Source organism: Erythrolamprus reginae, chromosome Z, assembly GCF_031021105.1.
Source record: "Erythrolamprus reginae isolate rEryReg1 chromosome Z, rEryReg1.hap1, whole genome shotgun sequence".
Taxonomy (NCBI): Eukaryota; Metazoa; Chordata; class Lepidosauria; order Squamata; family Dipsadidae; genus Erythrolamprus; species Erythrolamprus reginae.
In genome coordinates, this window is record NC_091963.1 from 147366229 (window position 1) to 147386022 (window position 19794).

General features: G+C 44.0%; 1 protein-coding gene across 1 annotated transcript in view; it reads right to left on the reverse strand.

Moving 5' to 3' along the window:
* LOC139175781 (myosin-6-like) overlaps window positions 1–19794 on the reverse strand; it is a 79234-nt gene that overhangs the window by 793 nt on the left and 58647 nt on the right. Inside the window, exons 30-38 of the mRNA XM_070767064.1 lie at window positions 19531–19714; window positions 15942–16107; window positions 12344–12468; window positions 9555–9863; window positions 9256–9459; window positions 7949–8074; window positions 6234–6509; window positions 4262–4357; window positions 1257–1391 (exon numbers count right to left, since the gene is read on the reverse strand). Of these exons, the coding sequence (XP_070623165.1) occupies window positions 1257–1391; window positions 4262–4357; window positions 6234–6509; window positions 7949–8074; window positions 9256–9459; window positions 9555–9863; window positions 12344–12468; window positions 15942–16107; window positions 19531–19714 (1621 nt within the window). The remainder of the gene's footprint in view (window positions 1–1256; window positions 1392–4261; window positions 4358–6233; window positions 6510–7948; window positions 8075–9255; window positions 9460–9554; window positions 9864–12343; window positions 12469–15941; window positions 16108–19530; window positions 19715–19794) is intronic.

A 19794-nucleotide genomic window follows, 5' to 3' on the forward strand; every position in this document is an offset into this window, starting at 1 on the left:
TATCTATCTATCTATCTATCTATCTATCTATCTATCTATCTATCTAATATTAACTGCTCCAAACTTGACTGTAAAAAATACGACTTCAGTAACCGAGTTGTCAAAGCATGGAACTCATTACCGGACTCCATAGTGTCATCCCCAAACCCCCAACACTTTACCCTTAGATAATCTACGGTTGACCCCTCCAGATTCCTAAGAGGTCAGTAAGGGGCGGGCATAAGAATTGTCTCTCCTATATCTCTTATACCATTCTTGTTTCCTATATTTATTCTATTCTTTCATTGATATATATTTTATTCCTATTTCTTCTCTTCTATTCTTTCTTCAATGTATATTTCTATATCCTCTATAACTTTCATTATATATTTACTATACGTATACCCAATATAACCCTCATTGTGTAATGGACAAAATCAATCAATCAACCTACCTACCTACCTACCTACCTACCTACCTACCTATCTATCTATCTATCTATCTATCTATCTATCTATCTATCTATCTATCATCTACCTATCCTCCCCATCTCTCTGTCTCTCTGTTTCTGTCTTTCTCTATCATCCATCTGTCATCTTTGTCTGTTTATCTACTATACATTTGTCCATTCCGTCTCTCTCTTTCTCTATATCTCCCTACTCCCGCCACATCTCTACCAACCAAGTAAGCCAAAACACAAAATAAGGCCCAGAAAGAGGCCGTTTTTCAGGTGCTCACTAGTTAGAAACATAGAAACATAGAAGATTGACGGCAGAAAAAGACCTCATGATCCATCTAGTCTGCCTGTATACTATTTCCTGTATTTTTATCTTACAATGGATCTATGTTTATCCCAGGCATGTTTAAATTCAGTTACTGTAGATTTACCAACCATGTCTGCTGGAAGTTTGTTCCAAGCATCTACTGCTCTTTCAGTAAAATAATATTTTCTCACGTTGCTTCTGATCTTTCCCCCAACTAACTTCAGATTGTGTCCCCTTGTTCTTGTGTTCACTTTCCTATTAAAAACACTTCCCTCCTGGACCTTATTTAACCCTTTGACATATTTAAATGTTTCAATCATGTCCCCCCTTTCCCTTCTGTCCTCCAGACTATACAGATTGAGTTCATGAAGTCTTTCCTGATACGTTTTATGCTTGAGACCTTCCACCATTCTTGTAGCCCGTCTTTGGACCCCTTCAATTTTGTCAATATCTTTTTGTAGGTGAGAAATTTCTCTCTTTCTCCTTCTGAACCCCCCCAAAATAAGGACTCACCTTTCCTCCCACGTCCCGACTTTTGGCCTTCAGCTTGTTGACCTGGGACTCAGCGATGTCCGCCCTCTCCTCGGCTTCGTCCAACTCGTGCTGGACCTTCCGGAATTTGGCCAGGTTGGTGTTGGCCTGCTCCTCCTGCGGAAGGGAGTAGAAAAGGAGCGAGGGACGTTTGTGGCGTGACAAAAATCCTCCCTTGTTCTTTTTGTGTTGCTGCTAAATCTCCATCTCTTCGTTTGGAGTCTATTGTCCAGTTTGCGGATGCGATACTCCAGAAGGGACAAGAGATGGAGCTCTGAGGTGGACTAGCCCAGATGGCAAAGGAGGTGGACGTTGAAGCCCTGTGAAGCAGTGGTGGGTTTCTACCCATGTGGTCCAGTGCGCTGCTCTGGTGGCGGCTTGCCGATTGCGTAATTCTGGCGCAACAGCTGCGGTCTGTCTTTGCCCATTGGTGCATGCCGCCATCTTTTCCCCCCCTATAATTTTATGCGACTTCCGGTTCTCTGTGCATGCGCAGAAGGAAAAATTGTCCCTCTGCGCATGCACAGAAGCTTTGCGAAAGACAGGGAGGGTGAATGCGGTGCGAATCTCCTGGGGGGAGTTGACTCCAGAGGGCCGGGGCCACTACAGAGAAGGCCCTACCCCTAGGCTCCGCCAGTCTGGTTGATAGGATCTGCAGAAGGCCTACTCTATGGGACCTAATCGGTTGCTGGGATACAGATCCGGGTGGTTCATCACTGGAAGTTTTTAAGAAGAGATTGGACGACCAATTTGTCTCTGAAATGGTAGAGGGTCTTCTGCTTGAGCAAGGGGTTGGCCTAGATGACCTCCAAGGTCCCTTCCAGCTGTGTTCTGATTGTATCACCATTGTGACTTAGGATGACACTACAAAAGGCTTTGTTGAGACTTTGGAAAAAGTGCGGAGAAGACAATCAAAGGCCCGGAGACTAAAATGTACGAAAAAGGGTTATGCAATTTGGGTCTGGCTAATCTAAAGAAAAGAAGAATTAAGGGAGAAGTATCCCAGTATTGGAGGACCTGGAGGTGGGTGAAATTATTCTCCAAAGCACCAGAGGGCAGGACGAGAAACAATGGATGGAAACTAATCAAGGAGGAAAGTAACCTGGAATTAAGGAGAAACTTCCTAAGAGTGAGGACAATTAACCACTGGAACAGCTTGCCACCAGAAGTTGTGGTTGCTTCATCACTGGAGGTTTTTAAGAAGTAACAGGACAGCCATTTACCTGAAATGATATAGGGTCTCCTGACAGAGCACGGGGGCTCTACTAGAAGACTGCCAAGTTCTATTCTATTCTATTCTATTCTATTCTATTCTGTTCTGTTCTGTTCCATTTTGAACAGTCACTAAGCAAACAGTCGCAAATCAAGGACTGCCTGCAATAAAGAACATTTTTTCGCCTCGTTTCCTTTGCTCAATCCTCTGTGGTTTCAATCCCAAAGTTATCCGGGGCTTAAAGATATCATGCCAAGCCGTTTAAAGTCTTGTAAAAGTCTTTAAGATTGACAAAATCTCCCTCAGCTACCTGCTGACTTTGAAAATCGCTGGCTTGGTAGATCGGAAAAAAAAACCCTATATCAATAAAGCAGCAGATGAGCTTCAGCGAAGCAGTTTTACTAAGTGGAGAAGCTCTTTGGCAAATAGAAAAACCTATAATCTCTCATCTCTGACTCTCTGTCTGTTTTATCTATCATCCATTTGTCCATTCCATCTCTCTCTCTCTCTCTCCCTTCCTCTCTCTCCCCTTTTCTCCCTCTCTCTTTCTCCCCCTCTCTCTCCTCCAGTGTATCATCCCTTTGTCCATTCCATCTCTTCCTCCCTCCCTTTCTCTCTCTCCCTCCCTTTCTCTGTCTCTCCCTTCCTCTCTCTTTCTTTCTCTCCCCACCATTTGTCCATTCCATCCCTCTCTCTTTCTTCCTCTCCCTTTTGCTCTCTTTTTCCCACTCTCTCTTTCTCTCCCCTTCTCTCTCCCCCCCCAACTCTCATAAATTTGTCCATTCCATCTCTCTCTCCCCCTTCCTTCCTTCCTTTCTCTCTTTCTCTTTCCTTCTCCCTCCTTCCCTTTCTCTCTCTCTCTCCCTCTCCTTTCCTTCCTATCTCTCTTTCTTTTTCTCTTCCCATCTATCATCCATTTGTCCCTTCTATCTCTCTATCTCTCTCTTCCTTTCTCCCTCTCCCCCCCCTCTCTCCCTCTCTCCCCATCTATCATCCATTTGTCCATTCCATCTCTCTCTCCCTTTCTCTCTTTCTCCCTCTCTCTCTTTCTCTCTCCCCCCCTCCTCATCTATCATCCATTTGTCCATTCCATCTCTCTCTCCCTCTCTCTGTCTCCTTCTCCCCCTCTCTCCCCATCTATCATCCATTTTTCCATTCCCCCCTCTCCCTTTATCTCTCCCTTTCTCTCTCTTTTCCCTATTTAACATCCATTTGTCCATTCCATCTCTCTCAGTCTCTCTTCCTTTCTCTATCTCTTTCCCTTTCATTACCCCTCCTAAATGTACCTATTAGAAATAAGCAGAGAATAATTCAAAAAACCAAAATAAACTGGAGAGAGAGGAGCTATTATCAACCATTTGCTAGTTCTGCCTTTCCTCCTCTTAGCCTCGACTTACGACCATAAGGGACCTCAAAATCCCCGTTGCTAAGCAAGGCAGTTTTCAAATGAGTGCTGTCCCATTTTACAACCTTCTTTTTTGCCACTGTTGTCAAGCAAATCTCCGCTATGGTTAAGCCAGCAACATAGTTGTGGATTTGGATCCCTCGCCCTTTGACTTCACTCGTCGGGATGTTGCGAAAGGGAGACACTGCGACCGTCGTAAGTACGAACTCATTGCCAAGGGTCTGAATTTGGATCACACGATGACGGGGATGGTCGTAATCCTGAAAAACGCCCCCCAAGCCCTGTTTCTCAGTGCCGTGGTGAGTTCCAACGGTCGCTAAACAGGATTGTCACAAGTCGAAGACCAGCTGCCAGGCTTTGGAAACTCACCGCTTCCTCAGCTTGCCTCTTGTAGGCTTTCACCTTCATTTGCAATTTGTCGACTAGGTCTTGAAGCCTCAGCAAATTCTTCTTATCTTCTTCCGTCTGCAGATCAGGGGGAAAAAAATGGAGAAAAGGGTTTAGAGGTTGGAACCATCGTTACCTCCTTCTCTTCAAGATCGTGGTTTGTTTTTGTTTTAAATTTTAAAAAGGTCTTTATTTAAACAATTAAAATAAACAAAATTAACAAAAGTGCTTAACATTGGTCGACATTCTTTGGCTTACATTTCAGTTTACCGTTCTTTTTTTATATTTATTTGTTTATTTATTTATTCAATTTTTATTCCGCCCTTCTCCTTAGACTCAGGGCAGCTTACAACATGTTAGCAATAGCACTTTTTTAACAGAGCTAGGCTATTGCCCCCACAATCCGGGTCCTCATTTTACCCACCTTGGAAGGATGGAAGGCTGAGTCAACCTTGAGCCGGTGATGAGATTTGAACCGCTGACCTTCAGATCTACAGTCAGCTTCAGTGGCCTGCAGTACAGCACTCTACCTGCTGCGCCACCCTGGCTCATATATATACGGCTCACCTCGGCTCATATATATATACGTTTTAAATCAATTAAATATATTTATTACAATTATCCAGTTATCACTTAAGCCAAAATTAAATTCATGCATAATAAAGAGAAAAGAAAGAAAAGAGAGAGAGAGAGAGAAAAAAAAGGAAAGAAAAGGAAAGAAAGAAAAAGAAAGAAATACCAGTGGTCAACTATTTCCGTTGGCTCACGTATTTAAGTGAACTGTCTCTAAGTATATTTATGCAATTAGTGAATTCTTAATTTGCAAATACGTGGTTATTGTACAGTAAGATACGTGGTTTGGTTGGTTGTCTGAATCATATCATCCATGGTGGAGTTTCAAAAGGCCATCTAGCTGGAATCGATTTGCAAAAAAAAAGGGTGGGGGGATAGAGTTTTGTGGGGTTTTCTTTTTTTGCAGACCTCTCGCGACCCAGCTAGGTATCATCGTCAGGGCTAGAAGGGAGGAGGGTTTAGGGAGTGGAGGAGGAGGAGGAGGGCGAGGGAGAGGATAAATGTGCCCTCCTTGGTGCTCCTTTGCAGTGCTTGATGGTTTTCTTACAGGCGTTTCGTGACCCAACTATGTAGCATCACTAGGTGCTTGAAGGGAGTGGGGTTTGTAGCGTGGAGGAAAAGAAGGGGGCAGAGGAGGAAAAAGAAGTTGGAAGGAGGAGGAGGAAATACGAGGTCCTTGGTGCTCTCTGAGCTTGATTGTTTCCTTGTAGTTGTTTCCTAACCCAACTAGGTAACATCATCAATGCTAGAAGGCAGTGGAGTTTGTGGAGTAGAGGAGGAGGAAGAGCAAAAGATGGTGGTGGAGAAGGAGGTAGAAAGGAGGACAGGAGGGAAGGAAGAGGAGGAGAAGGACTGTGGGATCCTTGGCTTTCTCTGAGCTTATTTGTTGGAGATGTTTCATGACCCAACTAGGGAACATCATCAGTTCTAAAAGGACATGAGCCAGCAATGTGCAGCAGCGGCCAAAGAAGCCAACACAATCTTAAGCTGCATCAACAGGGGGAAACACTCTTCTATTCTTTCACTGATATATTTTACTCCTATATCTTCTATTCTTTCTTAGATATATTTCACTATGAGTATCTCCTCTATAACCTTCGTCATGTATTTTACTATGTGTATACCCACTAAAACCCTCACTGTGTATTGGAAAAAAATCAATCAATAATCAATAATAAATAAATAAAATAAATAAAATCTTTGATCCTTCCTGAGCTTGCTTGTTTTCTTGCAGCTGTTTCACAACCCAACAATGTAACATCTTCAGTGCTCGAAGGGAGTGGGCTGTGTGGAGTAGAGGAGGAGGGGAGGTGGAAGAGAGGGTCAGGAAGTGGAAGAGGCGGACTCCGGGCTCCTTGGTGCTTCGTGAGCTCCTCCCCACCTGGTAGGTGAGCTCCTTGATGCGCCTCTCGCACTTGCGCATCCCTTTGACGTTCTCCACGGTGCGTTTCTGCTCCGCTTCCAGCTCGTTCTCCAGCTCTCGCACTCGGGCCTCCAGCTTCTGGAGCTGCTTCTTGCCGCCCTTGAGGGCCAGCTGCTCCGCCTCGTCCAGGCGCAGCTGGAGGTCCTTGATGGTCTGCTCCATGTTCTTCTTCATCCTCTCCAGGTGGGCACAGGTGTCCTGCTCCTTCTTCAGCTCTTCCGCCATCATGGCCGCCTGCCCCGTTCAAGAGGACGAGAGAGAGAGAGAGAGAGAGAGAGAGAGAAAGACATCATTCATTGTGTGAATTGGGAAATTTGTCCTAAACTCAATGGGCTAATTATTCATGTCAACATTAAGGATCCTCTTTTGATCCTCCTGGTGGACCAAAGCCAAGGAGGACCTGGAAATGTGTCTCCTTTTAAGACTGGTGGACTTCAACTCCCAGAATTCCCCAGCCAGGCATGGAAGTTTTGGAAGCTAAAGCCCGCAAGTCTCAAAAACTGGACACCCCTTGATTTAGGGAGAAAGAATCTTATTTATTTATTTATTTATTTATTTATTTATTTATTTATTTATTTATCTATCTATCTATCTATCTATCTATCTATTTATTTATTTATTTATTTATTTATTTATTTATTTTTATTTATTTATTTAGCCCAATACATAATACACATTGAAGATGGGGGATGAACCATTACTGTTAACGAAGACAGAGCCAAAGAAAGAGTTGAAGAGGTTAACTTTGGATGGATCGTCATGGTATTCTTTGTTGTTGAGTAATGGGTTGCTGCCCCCACAAGGGTGCGGGATGCAGTGGGGATAGTACATTTATGCACTAATTATTGAACACTTAATCGTTGTTTTTTTATTGTCCTTCCATCTCTAGTACCATAGTATGATCTTTAATTACTTTTAGAATAAAAAATACCATCGGATCAAGCATGGAAAAACCAAAATGAAAAGAAAGAGCTAAAATAGAAGCATAACATGTAAATATGTATATAGAAATGTATAAATATCTTAGCTATTGTAACAACATAATATTAGTATAGTACGTTCAAATATATAAAATGTGATGAAGCTCAAAAGAAGAAGATGCAATGATTTAATAATGCAGAAGCACTTACTGTATTATATTATTGTTTTTATTAAAAAAAGACTGGAAATTAATAAATTCTATTTAAAACAATAAAATAAGAAGTAATTAAATAGTATGTTTTTACCATAAACGCTTTGATCATTGTAATCATTATCTAGAACTGAATTTTTGTAGCAATTAAAGAAAATCAAGCTGCTTGCCTAATCTGTTATCACATTGAACCTTGTGGGTTCAGTATAAAACCTTAAAATGTTCCTGTGCTCCTCAACAAATAATGCTGTCTATCATTTGTCCTTTTTGTGGCTATTCAAATAATGTGACTTAACTGAAAAAGTGTCCAAGCACCTATTTGAAAACTTATCTTGGTCGGTAAGCCACTCCCACCCAGTCACATGACCTTTAATGTCATCCCCGGTCACATGATTGTCAAAGCACTCCCACCTGCTCATATGATCAACAAGCCACACCCACAAAATTTGTAGCAAAAATTTTGGCAGCCCCATCACTGATCTAAATGGTCCTGATGAACCATTGACGGTCAACCTCTGCCTAGGATCCCACTCTCACGCACATCTGTGATGGCTTTCTTGGCCTTCTCCTCTGCGTTTCTGCACTCCTGCACAGCTTCTTCCACTTCTGATTGGAGCTGCGTCAGGTCCACCTCCATCTTCTTTTTCTGATTGATGAGGCTGGTGTTCTGGAAAAAAAGAGGCAATCAAAACAGTGAGTCAAGCCACAACAGGAGAAACGAAAGAAGATCAACTGATAAGTCCAAACTGCTTGGTGTCTTCATGTACCATGGGAACTATGAAGGTCAAAGATGGTTTGAAACCATCCGAAATCTATTTTATTTCCTCAGAAGCTACATCCAGAAGCTACTTTATTCCCTCAACCTTCATCCAGAATCTTTTATCCCCCCAGAACCTTCATCCAGAACCTATTTTATTCCCTCAGAACCTAGATCCAAAATCTACTTCGTCCGCTCAGCACCTACATCCAGAATCTACCTTATTCCCTCATCCAGAATCTTTTATCCCCTCAGTACCTAGATCCAGAACCTATTTTATTCCCTCAGAACCTAGATCCAAAATCTACTTCATCCGCTCAGCACCTTTATCCAGAATCATTTATCCCCTCAGAACCTTCATCCAGAACCTACTTGATTCCCTCAGAAGCTACATCCAAACCTATTTTATGTCCTCAGAACCTACATCTAGAATCTACTTGATTCCCTCAGAACCTAAATCCAGAACCTACTCAATTCCCTCAGAACATACATTCAGAACCTATTTTATTACCACCTACATCCAGAACCTACATGATTCCCTCAGACGCTACATCCAAACCTATTTATGTCCTCATAAACTACACTCAGAACCTGCCCGATTCCCTCAGAACCTACATCCAGAACCTACTTGATTCTCCCAGAATCTATACCCAGAACCTATTTGATTCCCTCAACCTTCATCCAGAACCTCCTTTATTCCCTCAGAACTTACATCCAAATCCTATTTTATTCCCTAACCTACATCCAGAACTTATTTTATCCCTAGAACATATATACAGAACTTATTTTATTCCTGAGAAACTATATCCAGAGTCTATTTTATTCCCTCAACCTTCATTCAGAATCTACGTTATTCCCTCAATCTCCATCCAGAACCTATTTTTGGAATTCTGGAAGCTGAAGTCCATTCATCTTAAAATTGCCAAGTTTGAGAAACACAGCTGACGTGCGTCTTTTTCCTAAAACATGCACCCTTCAGCCTCTGTAGTTATCTGAGCAGGCTCTGGATAGCTTCTCCAAGGGTCCCTCTGTGGTTCTTTAGCGAACCAGATTCAAAGAAACGAGAGAAGGATCCACTGGTTTCTCCTCACCTGAGAATGGAGGAGCTGGACTCTTTCACTGGCCTCCGTCAGCTCCTGTTCCGCCAGTTTCCGGCCACGTTCCGTCTGCTCCAAGACGCTCCGTAGCTCTTCCAGCTCAGCCTGCAGCAACGTATTCCGCCTTTCCACGATGGCAATGTTCTCCTTCAGGTCCTCGTTGGCTCGAAGGGCATCATCTAGTTGAATCTGGTTGTCCTGGGCCATCAAAAACACGCAGCCTGAAGCCAACCTTTTGACCTGGAAAACTAGGGGCGAGTGAGGAAGATCCGAAGGTCTCTGTATCTCCTTACCTTGAGGTGGGCATGAGCGATCTTGAGGTGCTTCTGAACTTCGGCGGCCACCCGATTCGCTTGGCTGAGCTGGATCTCCATGTCGTTGAGGTCTCCCTCCATCTTCTTCTTGATTCTCAGGGCCTCATTGCGGCTGCGGGTCTCGGCATCCAGGGAAGCTTGGAGCGAGTCCACCGTCCTCAGGTGATTCCGCTTGGCCTGCTCCATCTCCTCGTCCTTTTCGGTCAACTTGCGCTCAATTTCGGCCTTGATCTGGTTGAATTCCAGCTGAGCTCGGAGGATTTTGCCTTCCTCGTGTTCCAGAGAGGCCTGAAGAGTCAAAGAATTATGAGAATGCATCCATCCATCAATCTTTATTACGCTCAACAGACCAGCAAAGAATTATGGGTAAAATGGGAAAGGAGGAAAGAGAAGAATAGGATTGAGACCTGGAGCTTTCTCAGTTTTAGATTAGTTCTCAAGGATAGAACCAGCTTAGAACTAAGATTCCTTTAATTAAGCATTTCCTGTTCCACAAGCACTAATTAAGCATTTCCTGTTCCATTTCCTGTTTTGCAGGGGTGCAGCCTCTAGTGTAGTATTCCTTGCGCAGGTCAAAGTCATATGGTTGGGCATTTATTTATTTATTATTTAGATTTGTATGCCGCCTCTCTCCGCAGACTCGGGGCGGCATGCCCAGATGTGATGGAAAACCGTGCATGGAGTATTTAAAGTTCACATTATGCTGTTAGTATAAATTAGCATTTATTTCATTCAGGCTTTGTAATTGCGGACTTCTGGGTAGGCCTGGAAGGTTCTGGGAAAGTTCATGTTCTCAGAAACGGACAGCTTTGAATGAGATCATGAGAAAGTTATGGGAGTACTGGCTGGCACCAATAAGCACCTTCTTTTATCTAGCTTCTCACAAGCTTTCTGTAAACATGTATGCTATGCCTGCAGCCTTATCTATGATGTTGGCAGGCTCATGAATTACAGTATCATTTAGAACTGAGCATGTGTATTAGCTGCATTAGGTCATAGAAAACTGTTGTGGTTGGCTCTGGCCCAGCTCCTGCCCCAAGGAATGTGGAGGTGGATGCAGGGAAAACATCAACATGTCATAGGCCTGTTTTATTGCCAACAGAGTCAGGTAGTGCAGTTTTCTAGGACAAAGAAGAAGGTGGGGGTGACAAAAATGTCCTGGGCTTGGCACACAGCCCAGGAAGCCAATCTCCATTATCTTTGGTCGATTCGGATGTGGAAGTGTTAGACCCACGCATGCACAGAATTATGCATAGAAGAGACCAATTGAGGAAATATTACAGGAGATAAGAGAGGCCACTTGTGTTTGGGTGGGGCTCCAGTATTTAGAGCTGCTGATATAAATAGCAGCGTGCTGGCTTGGCCATTGTGGAAGATTATCTGTTGTTCTTGAGGACCGTGCCTTGCTGTTTCCGGACTTTGTTTGTTGATTTTTCACGACTTTGAAACCAAAGCCCTCATCACCTCGAGGTTCGACTACTGTAATGCTCTCTACATGGGGCTACCTTTGAAAAGTGTTTGGAAACTTCAGATCGTGCAGAATGCAGCTGCGAGAGCAGTCATGGGCTTACCCAGGTATGCCCATGTTTCACCATCACTCCGCAGTCTGCATTGGCTGCCGATCAGTTTCCGGTCACAATTCAAAGTGTTGGTTATGACCTTTAAAGCCCTTCATGGCATCGGACCAGAATATCTCCGAGACCGCCTTCTGCCGCACGAATCCCAGCGACCGATTAGGTCCCACAGAGTGGGCCTCCTCCGGGTCCCGTCAACTAAACAATGTCGGTTGGCGGGCCCCAGGGGGAGAGCCTTCTCTGTGGCGGCACCGACTCTCTGGAACCAACTCCCCCCGGAGATCAGAACTGCCCCTACTCTTCCTGCCTTCCGTAAACTTCTCAAAACCCACCTTTGCCGTCAGGCATGGGGAAACTGAACATCTCCCCCTGGGCCCGCTGAATTTATGCATGGTATGCTTGTGTGTGTGTATGTTAGTATAGGGGTTTTTAAAACTTTTAATATTTTAATTAATTGGATTATGTATTGGATTGTTTTTTCACTTGTTGTGAGCCGCCCTGAGTCTTCGGAGAGGGGCGGCATACAAATCCAAATAATAAATAAATAATAAATAAATAATAAAGCAGAACAAAATGTGTGTGTCTTACTTCGGGGAAGAAGGAGGGCTGTGACGTTCCTTCACAGCTGTTAGTTAAGTACTTAAGGGCTGATTAAGGGGATTGTACAGACTACCAGGTTGTTTTGGGACAAGTGCTCTTTGCAATACAAAAAGGGTGCTTTGTTCCTTTGGAATTTTTGTGATAAAGAACATTGTTTTTGAACTTTCAAGTGTGCGTGTGTCTGAAATTTGTACCCTTGAATTTTCGGGAGATTCCTACCAGAGAGCCCGGCAGAACAGAAAACAGATTATTATAAACAGTGCTGTGTGAAATAAGTTAGCGTACAGTTAGGATTAAGAAGTTAGCATACGTATACGTTTTAGGATTAGTTAGAATAAGTTAGGATAAGTTGATTCCTTTGGTTCTTTTGGTTCTTTAGGCTTCATGGTCTCTTCACTAATAAATTAAGGCCTTTGGCTTTTTTCATCCTCTGATGCTCTTTGACTATTATTGAATCTATGGCGATTCAATACTCCGGGATCGATCCAGTAGGGGAAAGTAAGTGCGGCTCTTCCCTGTTTATAGTGAAACAGGAGAGACATAAGCTAGGGGGAAAACCTAGGCGATTTGGGGAAGGTAAGCAGGAATCCTCACCTCCGCCTCTTCCAGCGCGGCCTGTAAGTCCACTTTCTCGGACTCCAGCTGCTTCCTCACTTTTTCCAGCTCGTGCATACTTTTGGCGCCTTGGCTCAGCTGTTCGGTCAGATCCGAAATCTCCTCTGTGAAAATATTTTTTTTTTAAATTTATTTATTTTGTCCAATACACAATGAGGGTTTTAGTGGGCATGTGTGTGTGTGTGTGTGTGTGTGTGTGTGTGTATGTGTGTGTATATATATATATATATATACATATATATATATATATATATATATATATATCCTACACGGGAAGAAACCCGAATATACCAAGACCGTCATATATACGGGAAGAAACCCGAATATACCAAGACCGTCATATATATATATATATATATATATATATATATATATATATATATATATATATATGACGGTCTTGGTATATTCGGGTTTCTTCCCGTATATATGACGGTCTTGGTATATTCGGGTTTCTTCCCGTGTAGGATTTGGAAATTTCTGGCGACGTTTCGACGAGGTCTCACTCATCATCTTCAGGCTGGTGTTTCTGTCCTTGTTCTCAGGCGAACACTGCGAGACCTGAGCTGCCTTCCTTCTATAAATACTGGTGGCTGGGTGTGGTTTGATGGCTCAGCAACTGAGCCATCAAACCAGTAACAATCCAACTTCACCAGAAGGGACTCGCAACCCGCAACCTCTGGAGCAATGAGCCTACGCAGGCAAAGACTCTCCCTGGCTATAATAGCCACTCCTCCTCCCCTTCCCTGGGGTCGAGGTTGGTGCCATACCCGAAACCCACCTGGACAGATTTCCGAGAGAGGAACTCCCCCCTCCGGGCCCAGCCAGGTTTCGGTCACACAAGCCAGGTCGGCCTCCTCATCCAGGATCAAATCCCGGATGAGGAGAGCTTTATTTACCACCGACCTGGCATTGAGCAGCAGCAACTTGAGCCCAAGGCCAGAATTACACTCGTCACCAGTATCTTGGGTTGAGCTCAAGGAGCCGGAAGAAGGGATCGCTACTAAGCAGCGATCTCTCCTTCCCCTGGAACGGCTAGCTCCAAGGCTCCCACCATATCTGCCTCTCCCCAGCAAGACCGGAATATTTTGATCCTCCGCCACCCCAGAGATAGGTGCCCCCTCCCCTCCTGCCTCTCCAGCGTCAGGTTTGCCAAGGGTATCATTTAAATCATAACCATTCAATTCATACATACTGTAATCCCACCCACCAAACCCATTCCATTCACTATCCCCCTCCAACCCACCCCCATTAATTTCATTCCCATAAAAATCCATTGCTAAAAATCCTAATAATTAATTTTAAAAAAATAGATTACTTAAAAACACTAATAGCATCAATAATTCATCCCTTAAAATCAGTTAATTAAAAAACAGTAAATATAAAAACATATAACACATAGACAGGAATAGTATAGAAGTAATTTGCTAATAGTTCTTAAAAAAGGGAAGCAGCAAAAATAAAGGGCAAAAGATAGCAGCAAGAGGGCACCAGACTCCAAGTTGGTTTGGCTGATTAGTTCTCAAAGTTGTAAAAGTTCTGAAAGCCTCGGATATCAGTATCTGGGACACAGGGTCTAAATACAGTTTGGTTTTTCTAGGACTGGTCAAGATCGGTGACCAGTACTGTAAAAATTCTGTCTCTTTGCCTCGATTGAGAATGTCCCAAGTTCTTCCTCTCTGGGGGCTCCAGTTTCCATCAGGTGCCCTGGGCAATCTCCAGTAGTCCTCAGTCCCACTTGATAACATCTCTATCTCCATCGCCCCTTCGTAGCTCCACGTTCTTAAAGCTTCTGCTGGGCGCTCCCCCCAAGACAGCAGCCACTCCCACTGGCCACCGCCATAGTTCCCTCTAAGCTGAGCAGTGAGCAATCGCTCACTTAAAAATCATCATCAACTCAGAGTTTTCCAAACCTGCCCAGAAGCCGAGAGGGAAAGAGGGAGAGGGAAGGAGAGAGAGAGGAAGAGAGGAAGAGAGAGAAACAGATAGAAAAAAGAGAGGAAGGAAAAGAGAAAGAAAAAGAATGGGAGTAAGGAAGAGAGAAAGAAAATCAAAATCTAGTTTGAAACTAGCTCAACTATTTAAGTGGCATTTTGATATTGATAGAGTTGCCCTATTATGAGCTCACTGTTATAGACACACAGTACAGTATTTTATTTTGAAATTCTCTGAGGCAAAACAGGGTGGGTTTTTTATTTGTTTATTTGTCTGTTTGTTTATTTATTTACTTATTTTATTTATTTATTTATTATTCCTGTGCCACCCAGTCCCGAAGGAACTGCCGCTCAGACACTATACTTTTCCGCCCACCCCCCAAAAAAATTAGAGGGAACACTGGCCACCGCCCCAAGTGCCTCGGTGTTTTCAGGCGTTTCAGGAGTCTTTTGGCTTTGCAGATTCAAGCTTAATATTAACCGCTCCAAACTTGACTGTAAAAAATATGACTTTAGCAATCGGGTTGTTGAAGCATGGAACTCATTACCGGACTCTGTAGTATCATCCCCAAACCCCCAACATTTCTCCCTTATCAATTTCAATTGGAACTGGATGGGTGGGCATTGGATTTGGTATTGTGTACTGTACTGTTTTTTATTATTGTTGTGAGCCGCCCCGAGTTTGCGGAGAGGGGCGGCATATAAATCCAATAAACCTAACCTAACCTAACCTTAGACTATCCATGGCTGACCTCTCCAGATTCCTAAGAGGTCAGTAAGGGGCGAGTACAAGTGCACTGGAGTGCCTTCCGTCCCCTGTCCTATAGTCTCTCCTATATCTTGTATTTCTTCTCTACTATATCCTCTATAACCCTCATTGTGTATTATTGTGTATTGGACAAAATAAATAAATAAAATAAATCAGTAATAGGTTGCTTCTGGCGGTGGGCCACTCTATAGAGTGGTAGTAAATTCCGGGATGTGTGCGCTGCTGAGCGCCCCTGGCGGGTGCACGCATGATCCTACATGCAATTTGGCTTCTGCTCATGCGTCTGAAGCCAAATCTTGGATGAGGACGCTCACATGAGTGAGATTTTGGTGATTTTCGCCGATTTATTGCTTCCGCGCATGGGCAGAATCAAAAATATCGGCAAAAATCACCAAAATCTCACATGTGCAGAAGCAAAAAACCGGCAAAATTTGCCAAAACCTCACTCGTGCGTGCATACCTCCTATTTATTTATTTATTTATTTATTTATTTATTTATTTATTTGTTTGTTTGTTTGTTTGTTTATTACATTTGTATGCCACCCCTCTCCGCAGACTCGGGGCGGCTCACAACAGAATACAACAATTCATGACAAATCTAAATTATAGTTTAAAATATTTTAAAAACCCCATTTACTAAGCAAACATACACACAAATGCACACAAATATACTATGAGATTTGGCTTCCGCGCATGCACAGAAGCTGACTCTTAAATGGCGGGGGCATGTGTCCATGCACCAGATGCCTGCGCGCCCATCTCCGGGACCACACCAGTAGCGCCGACGTCCTCAACATCTGGCGCCAGCAAGCAAGGGGACTTTGTAGGAGTCGCCTCTGCCCTCCCCCTCTCCTCCCTCCCCTTGCAAACCCACCTTGCAAGTTCTTGTTTTCTCTTCTTAAGGTCTCCAGGAGTTCCAAGGACTCCTCGTAGGCGTTCTTCAGCTTGAAGAGCTCCGTGCTGAGGGAACGGGACTCTTTCTGGGAGGCCTCCAGCTCTGCCTGAGATTCTTCGTTCTTCTGTTTCCATTCGGCGAGGACCTAAGGGGGGGGCAGGAGGGGTGAGGAAGGCAAAAGAGCTTCTTTCTTTTTTTTTTCTTTTATCTTCTTTCTTTCTCCTTCCCCCTTTCTTCCTTCTCCTCCATCTCCTTTCTCCTTTCGTCCTTCTCTCTTTCTCCCTTTCTCTTTCCCCACCTTCTCCTCTCCATCTCAGGTACCATTTCTTCTCCTTGTTCTCTTTTCCTTCTTCTTCTCTTCCTCCTCCTTTCATCCACTTCTTCCCTTTCTCCTTCCCTCCTCCTCTTCCTCCTCCCCTTCAACTTCCCCTCCTCTTTCTCCTCATTTCCACCTCCTCCTTCTTCTCCTCTTTCCTTTCCTCTCTTTCTGCCCACCACCATACAAGATAGTCCTCAACGTACCACAGTAATTTCTGTTGATCAACGACGTAGCCTAAAGAGTGACGGCATTGCTTAGTGACAGCAATCCCTAAAGTCCTGGCGGTTGCCATTGTTAAACTGAATCCCACAGCCCTTAAGCAAGGAGTTGGCCTTCTCCGGGTCCCGTCAACTAAACAATGTCGTTCGGCGGGACCCAGGGGAAGAGCCTTCTCTGTGGTGGCCCCGGCCCTCTGGAACCAACTCCCCCTAGAGATTAGAATAGCCCCCACCCTCCTTGCCTGTCGTATTTATTTATTTATTTATTTATTTATTTATTTACTTATTTATTTATTTATTTATTCATTCATTCATTCATTCAATTTTTATGCCGCCCTTCTCCTTAGATTCAGGGCAGCTTACACCATGTTAGCGATATCACTTTTTAACAGAGCCAGCCTATTGCCCCCACAATCCGGGTCCTCATTTTACCCACCTCGGAAGGTGGGGAAAGCCGAATCAACCTTGAGCGGGTGATGAGATTTGAACCGCTGACCTTCAGATCTACAGTCAGCTTCAGTGGCCTGCAGTACAGCACTCTACCTGCTGCGCCACCCCGGATCTATGTTTTTTGTAAGCTCCTCAAAACCCACCTCTGCCGTCAGGCATGGGGGGACTGAGATATTCTTTCCCCCTAAGCTTCTACAATTTATGCATGGTATGTTTGTATGTATGATTGGTTTTATAACAAGGGTTTTTAGCTGTTTTAGTATTGGATTTCTACATGCTGTTTTTATCACTGTTGTTAGCCGCCCCGAGTCCTCGGAGAGGGGCGGCATACAAATCCAATTAAATAAAAATAAATAAAAATAAACTTCCTGCTGGCTTTCTACAACTAAAGTCATTGGGGGAGCCAGAAGGAAGTACCAAGCCCTTGTCACGCAGGCAAGTGGATGCCTCCAACTGAACTGGAGCAGTATCCCCCATTGGACCAGGGGGGAAGTGGATTCTGTCACCCAAAACAGTAGCGACTCACTGGTGATGTCACAGTCAACGCGGTCCGTAGGTGTCGCCATCTTTTTTTTTTAATTTTTAGGAATTTCCCCCCTATTTGGATGTCTTCTCTTCTTCCGTTGCTTGGAAAAGGGTTCTCCCACCTGCCTCCGGGTTAATACTGACCTTTATTTCTTTGCCCGAAGCACAGCTGATCATCTCCTCGGCTGTGTTTCGGGCTGAATCCTGCTACTGAGCATATGCGGAAGCGAAATAGCACGAGAGGATGCGCGCAGTATTGGGTTCCTACCAGTACAGGCCATGGTGTAGCTCCGGTAGAGAAAATGGAGATGCGCAAGAGCTCTGCATCCCTGGTGCTAGCACATGCATGCCTCCATGAGATTTTGCTCCTGCACATGTGCAGGAAGCAAAATTGTACAAGGAAATGCATGTGCGAGTGAGATTTCGGTGACTTTTTGCTTCTGCGCATGTGGGGAAGCAAAAAAAAAAAGGTCAAAATTTTGCTCATGCGCATGTCCCCTCACGAGATTTTACTTCCTGCGCATGCAAATAAGCATGTGGTTACTGTTCTGATTCAGGATAGTCAGATGATAGTTGAATAATTTGCTTCTCGGACACTTAATGTTCAAACAGTAACACTTCTATTTATTTCTTCCACTTAGAAACATAGAAAGATAGAAGTCTGACGGCAGAAAAAGACCTCATGGTCCATCTAGTCTGCCCTTATACTATTTTCTGTATTTTATCTTAGAATGGATCTATGTTTATCCCAGGCATGTTTAAATTCAGTTACTGTGGATTTATCTACAATGTCTGCTGGAAGTTTGTTCCAAGGATCTACTACTCTTTCAGTAAAATAATATTTTCTCATGTTGCTTTTGATCTTTCCCCCAACTAACTTCAGATTGTGTCCCCTTGTTCTTGTGTTCACTTTCCTATTAAAAACACTTCCCTAATAAGGGACCTTATTTAACCCTTTAAAATATTTAAATGTTCCGATCATGTCCCCCCTTTTCCTTCTGTCCTCCAGACTCTACAGATTGAGTTCATGAAGTCTTTCCTGATACGTTTTATGCTTAAGACCTTCCACCATTCTTGTAGCCCGTCTTTGGACCCGCTCAATTTTATCAATATCTCTTTGTAGGTGAGGTCTCCAGAACTAAACACAGTATTCCAAATGTGGTCTCACCAGCACTCTGTATAGTGGGATCATAATCTCCCTCTTCCTGCTTGTTATACCTCTAGCTATGCAGCCAAGCATCCTACTTGCTTTCCCTACCGCCTGACTGCACTGTCCACCCATTTTGAGACTGTCAGAAATCACTACCCCTAAATCCTTTTCTTCTGAAGTTTTTGCTAACACTTCATCCAGTACAATAGAATTCTGTGATGTAGCAGAATTACTTTCGGTTTTTCCTGTGATAAACTAGATCATTTATCTCTATAATTGCTTCACTGGCTTCTAGGAGGCATACTTTAATTATCTGGCCGGGTTCGGCTGATTAGAAAGGCAATAAAAATGCAATAACTCACGTAATAAAGACTACGCATTCTGGAGCTTTTTCAGGCAGGATGTATGTTGGCTGGATGTGAGATTGACACAAGCCACTACTGTTTCTGTCCAACTCCGGAGGTGATGTAATTAATTAATTAATTTACTACGCTCTAAACTGCACCTTAAAATCTCTTCCCAGTAACTTCTTCTGACCTTTCCTGCTGCCTTCTGAATTTTGGATCTATCCATCTCAAATCCTGACAGCTGGAGCTGTCTGAAGACACTTCTGTCTGCAAGCTTTCACTTGAAAGCTCTTCTCCCATTTCAACTTCTCCCTCGCTAAAATACTCTTCATCTAAATCAGGTAAATTGACAGGTTCCATTTTACCTTCCCCCTCTGAATTTGAGCATTCCAATGGCTGACAGGGAGCACACACAAACAGGTGCATGCTAGGGTCTCGGAGGTACACAGGTAGCGGCCATAAGTGGAATCTGCCCCTGGACGCGCGGGATGCAAACTAGTTGCGAAGGCAAGTGGCACCCACTCTTGGACCCGAGAGAGATGGTCTCCGCAAACCTCACCTTGTCAAAGTTCCTTTGCTTCTTGTCCAGGGCCGCTGCGGCTGCATTCGAACGCTCCACGTCCACCATGAGGTCTTCGATCTCGTTCTGCAGGCGGTGTTTGGTCTTCTCCAGCGAGGAACACTTGGCATTCACTGCCTCCACCGCCTCTTCAGCTTCCTGCAGCCGCTGGGCCAGCTTCTTCCTGGCACACGAGGACAACCGAGAGAAGGTTACCCTTGTAAGAGGCCTTCTCTTTCCCATAGCTGATGAGGAAACTGAATC